Source organism: Otolemur garnettii, unplaced genomic scaffold (assembly GCF_000181295.1).
Source record: "Otolemur garnettii isolate 467f Iridium unplaced genomic scaffold, OtoGar3 scaffold00122, whole genome shotgun sequence".
In the NCBI taxonomy this organism is placed as follows: Eukaryota; Metazoa; Chordata; class Mammalia; order Primates; family Galagidae; genus Otolemur; species Otolemur garnettii.
In genome coordinates, this window is record NW_003852517.1 from 1,603,949 (window position 1) to 1,609,755 (window position 5,807).

General features: G+C 42.7%; 1 protein-coding gene across 1 annotated transcript in view; it reads left to right on the top strand.

Annotated features, from left to right (window-relative positions):
* Window positions 1–3,099: 3,099 nt before the first annotated feature.
* Window positions 3,100–5,807, top strand: part of TMPRSS7 (transmembrane protease, serine 7) — a 32,729-nt gene continuing 30,021 nt past the window's right edge. The window contains exons 1-2 of the mRNA XM_003797692.1: window positions 3,100–3,228; window positions 5,339–5,469. Of these exons, the coding sequence (XP_003797740.1) occupies window positions 5,377–5,469 (93 nt within the window). The 5' untranslated portion in view covers window positions 3,100–3,228; window positions 5,339–5,376. The remainder of the gene's footprint in view (window positions 3,229–5,338; window positions 5,470–5,807) is intronic.

Here is a 5,807-nt window from a genome sequence, read left to right on the forward strand (position 1 = left end):
TAGTAATGAGGCAGCTTCAGTTTCTGAACTGGACCTGGTGAAGGTAAATTGATTCCACTGCTGTGAGAGCTAGCTTGAATCCAGTGACCGTTCTCTCAGTTCTTCTCAAGAGAGCATGTAAGTGGGTGAAAACGGGCTTTAGGACACCGCTGGATGACCATCCACTTAATGATGGACAAAGAAAACAGTGACACGTCTTCCAGACCTCCTGAACTGAAAGTAAGTACAGTGCGAGGAAATTTTCCTGTCTGATTTCCCTTTACTGTTGACCCCGTTAGTAAAAGGAGATTGTGCGACTTTATAAAAATAAAGGGAATAATAATGAAATAGTTTCTCTTCTTATGGTACTTAATGGATTTTACAAAGATGAGCTTGTTTTAAAGTGCCGTCCTTGGCAATTGATTCATAGCTGTTTTTCTAAAACTCCAGGGAAATTGTACTGATCTCTACACAAATTCCATTTTAAAATTTAATCAGTGCTAACTGAGACTGCCTATAATGTGTTCCTGCACTTAAAGATGCTTCTTTGTCTTTGTCCGTTCTGCACATACTGGTGTTCCTACGTGTTTCTCTCCTTTACTTCTTTGGAGGGAGTACTTGAAAGGAGCTTGAGACCACAGTGGACTGGACTCCTTCTACCATGGAATGATTTTCTCTTTAGAAACACCATCCGCACTCTTGCAAGCCACCACATTAAAAGAAGTCTGGTCTAGTTCAATTTCACCAGGAAGGACACAAGCGATATTTCACTCCAGGGGCTGACAAGGGTGTTTGGCAAAAAGAATGAGGGAGCTATGAATAATTCAGAGTGTCCTTGGCCACCTATTACCCCCATTAATTGGTAGGATTAAAGACTGGAAGACATGAATTTTGAAGGGAAGAGAGAGGAAGAGGGAGAGAGATGAAAGTACTCTTAAGGACCACACAAAAGAAACTATTTCTCTGGCATGGGTATTCTATATGGCTGCCTTTAAGAGAATGTGTGGTTAAAAGTTATTTCATCACTGGAGTTTAGTTACCCTGACATGTATAAATCTCTCCTTCAAAGAAGCTAAACTCTCACATACATTATTAAAGAATTCACAGCATCGAATGGCAGAGGGTGGAGGGGAAAATAAAAGAGCAAGAGGGAAAACAGTTAAATAATGCATTTTTTTCCTCCTACACGTAACACATTGCACATCCACACACTTAAACCCAACATTTTCTACTCTAAGGAGGCTTCTATTTTGTTCTTTGATGTCTTTTCAAATTATTCTTTCACTTACAATTGAGAAACTGAGTCACGTCTCCGTTCGGTGGCTAGCGACTGTAAAACAAGCACATTTGATTCTTATCCTTCAACCCTACACGAATCATTGCAGCACCTTAACTTTTTCTTCCTACCTGCCAGTCACGAAGCCAAAAATTTGAAATGCAGTTCATTTCTGTAGGGAACTCTTTTATACTCTTGTTTATAATCCTACCTCAGCCCAGAAGGAATTGACTGTGGGGGAAAAGCAATATAACAGAACGTTTGAAACCTACACACAGAGCTGTGTGTACACACGAATCTACCCACACAAAATCTTAACCTTAACCTCCTGACTCCCAGATACTCTACTCCATGACATTTAGACCTTCTGCCACAGCATCTGTTCAGCAGCATCAGAGAGTTGAGACAGGGCAGTTGAGGACAGGAACAATTTCACTAGGGTTCATATACAGTATTGTCTAGTTTTTCTCACTTTAATTGTAAAATTTGATGCAAATCAACTTATTAATCTTACATACAAAATTTAATTCCTTTCGTCTTTTCAACATCAAGGATATCCCAGGTTAGGTAGTACCATTTAAACTCTACACTACTTCTAATTGATAATATATTTCTTCTTCTTCATTTTTTAAAAAGATATCCAATATCTCAGTTCAGGTGGTCAGTGCCCAAGGGAAGCTGCCAGGCCGACGACCACCATTACCAGGGAGACGACCACCATTGCCAGGGAGACCGCCACGAAAACCCATTGGCAAACCCAAACCCAAACCCAAGAAGCAATCTAAGAAGAAAGCTCCCTTCTGGAATGTCCAAAATAAAATCATTCTCTTCACAGTATTTCTATTCGTCCTAGCAGTCATAGCCTGGACACTTCTGTGGCTCTATATCAGTAAGTTAAAATCTGTGCTCCTCTGGGGTGAGGGCTTGTGGTGGGGGTCCGGCACCAGCAATGCAGGCCAGACCTGACCCTGGGTGTTTCTGATGGGGTTTTCCTCTTTCTGAGATGGATATACCGTTTCTAAAACTGGTGTTGATGTTTTTAAGGAGAGAGAAAAACAAGAATTATCTCTTCCATGTCTTCTTTTACCACCACCACCCTCTTCTCATAGGAAAGTAGAAAGAGGAGATGGGGGCGGGATGGGAAGAGCTGAGGAAGAGGCTCCGGAGACTTTGACTGATTCAGAAATGTAACAGCTTAAAAAAAAGTGTTAGGCTGTTTCATTTCCTCATTCCACCCACCACCTGTCTCTAGGCAACCTTAAATTTCTAGCTTCCTGAACTCCATTTTATACACGCGTCTTTCTCTCCCCTGTTATTATGTTTTCGTCGATCTGATCGATCCTTTTGGACAGGTGTCATAACTTACCCCTTTCTTAGAGAGTACTTAGTCATGCATTTGTTGATTTGTATTGGAGTTCTCATCCTGTGCGTGTTATATTAGAATACATTTGTGCAAAATACACGTCCTGTGACAGAATCGGAAATATATATTTGATATCCGCTCCTCATTTCTGACACAGAGCTTCTAACACTGTAACTTCTGAGTGATAAAAACATCTTTTGTTATAATTTTTTGTTGTTGTTAATATTTGATCTTAGACTCTGGGTCCTAATACAGTGCTTTTAAAAGTGTTTTTTTGTATGTTGATGAACCGACTGGTGGGTAAATTTCCCTAGATAGCCCAAAGAATAAACCCTATGACTGAAGGGCTGTAACTTTGAGGAGGGGGCTGATTGAGCTCAATCAACACTAGCCAGTGACTTAGTCATACCTACATAATGGAACCTCTATAACAACCTTAACTGACGGTTCAGGAAACGTCCAGATTGGGAAGAATATCCAATTGCTGGGAGGGTGGGCTGCCCCAACTCCAGAGGGACAGAGCTCCCAAGCCAGGGACATTTCTGGACCTTGCCCTCTGTGCCTCCTCATCTGGCTGTTCATTTGTATCCTTTATAATAAACCAGTAACAGTCAGTGAAGTGTTTCCATGAGATCTGCGAGCCATTATAGCAAATCATTAAACCTGAGGGGGTCATGGAAACTCCCAGTCTATAACCAAGCTGGACAGCAGTGTGGGTAGCCTCGAGATTCACAACTTCTAACCGGCATCTGAAGTAAGGGGTTAAGAAGGGTCAGAATTGAGTTGAATCATTGGACACCCAGTTGTATTGCAGAAAACAGAAAAATGTCTTGGTGTGAGGGACAAAAAAATAAAAAAAAAACCCTACACATTTGATGTTGAAAGTGTTGTGAATAGAGAAACAGTTTTCCTAAATATATCCTCAAGGATATTAAAATCTGATTGGAAGGGATGAGTTATAGGGAGAGAATTAAGAATATTGTCTTGAAAAGTCCAGGTCACTTATATACATACAAATTGATCAGCTATCGTTTTCTTGGTACGATGTAGGGCATCAGGCATACCAAGATGCATCTCCTACCTTCGAAAAGCTCAGAGATGGCTATTCTATTTTAGAAAGCATCACAGTTCAGTGCTGGAGAGACAGCATAAGTTGATTTTTTCTCTTTCGATCAGGGATAGAGTGCAGAGCACGTTTCATGAACTGGTTCCTGAGAATTTATTTGACACATACTGAGCATGCCCACTTTGCATTAGGTGCTGTGGGAGGCATGGGGCACAGAGTGACAAGCAAGATATAATCTCTGTCTCAAGTTGCTTACAGACTGTTGGGGGAAATCAAGTCCATGGGCAATTAACACAAACACACATCACACCTAGCCCAGAACACACAAACTTATTTCCCATCATTTCTCTGCTGTACTTTGGCTGACATATTTGTATTGCTCTCCTATTTTTGTATAAAATTTTAGAACTTCCTTGTGCAGGAGTAGTTTGTTGGCTGTGTAAGAATCAGAGAAAGGCATTTCATAGGGAGAGACTGGTATGAACAAAGAGAAATTGGTAACAGTTAAAAATTGTTGAACAGGAAACAGGTGAGTTTTGACACATGAAATTTGGATACACAGGGTGGCCTTGAGAAATGAGGTTGCCAACTAATCAGGGACATTGTGGAGGGTCTTGCACAACTGGCTGAACTGAAAGGTTAGGTAAATGTAAGCTAATTTAATGCTGAATTGATCTCTCTCCCATTATTGTTTCTTAAATCCTGAGTACTTCTTGATGTGAGAAAGAATGAGTGTTTAAGGAGGAGTCATAGCTTTCACTCTAATTTTAGAGTCTGCAAGAGCCACGACAATAACAAAACCCAGGAAGCGCTTCCCTAGTAAAATCAAAAGAAAGAAGCAAAAACAACAGTCATTTTGTATGGGAGGGTTAGTAAGGCAAGGTTATCTGCCCCTCACTCTGGGCTACCCGTTCTCCCCCACAGCCTCACTACACTGCTTGAAGCTAACTGACCTTGGCTGGATCACAAAGGGGGATATCATTTATTTAGCATTTGTGCTGGGCCTTGTGCAAAAAGGGAATATTTCTCTCTCTCTCTCTCCCTTCCTCTCTTCCTTTCTTCCCTCCAGCATTTATTGAGCTACAAAGCTAAACCAGGCACTGACTACAGTAGGGGCTGAAGAAAATAAGATAAGTTAGTGTTCCTTCCCTCAGAGAGCTCAAAAGGTGAGACAGTGGGTTAAGTGCCACAGGAAAGAAATGTGCCTCCTGACCTTGCTCTTAAGTACTCGCCAGAGCAGGGAGAAGGAACAGAGCGTTCTAAGAGATGTAATTATTTGCTGCTGATGGAAGAGATATTGTCAACAATATTTAGAGCTTCATGGGCAATGAGCCAGTTAGGCAGGTATCACGAACTGCCTACCAGGGGTCCTCAAACTTTTAAAACAGGGGACCAGTTCACTGTCCCTTAGACCGTTGGAGGGCCAGACTGCAGGCCCCGGGACTAGTCGGCTGCTAAGCAGGACAGGCAGCGGAGGCGCAAACACCTGGCGGCGGATAAATGTCCTAGGCGGGCTGCATGTGGCCCGCGGGCCGTTTGAGGACGCCCGGAGATCATTTTAGGAGCCTAACGAGCCTGACACAGCTCAGACAGTGCTGCGTCGTCGCCACACAGATGGGAAAGCCTCCTAACCACCTTCTCTCCTATTTTGCAGTTAAGACAGAAAGCAAAGATGCTTTTTACTTCGCTGGGATGTTTCGTATCACCAACATTGAGTTTCTTCCTGAATATCGACAGAAAGAGTCCCGGGAATTTCTTTCAGTGGCACGGACCGTGCAGCAAGTGGTGAGGGAATGGGGAAAGCCTGGTTGAAAGTCTGGGGAAGGTGGAGTTGAGAGGGGTGAGTGGGTGGGGAGGGACCCCAGAGTCACCGATGAGCGGGGCGTAGGGAAGTAGAAGGCCGGGTGGATGAAACAAGCTGTCAGAGGGAAACGTGGAAATCGTGGCTGAAGACAGAGTTGCTCCCCCGCCCTCCCACCTGACATAAAAGGAAATGGCTTGCTCAGCTTCAGTTATTCTCATCTGTAAAACAAGGAAACTGGAACAAATGATCTTTTTTTTTTTTCCTCAAATGCCCTCCAGTTTCAAAATTACACTCATACCGGTTAATTTTGTGATCATAC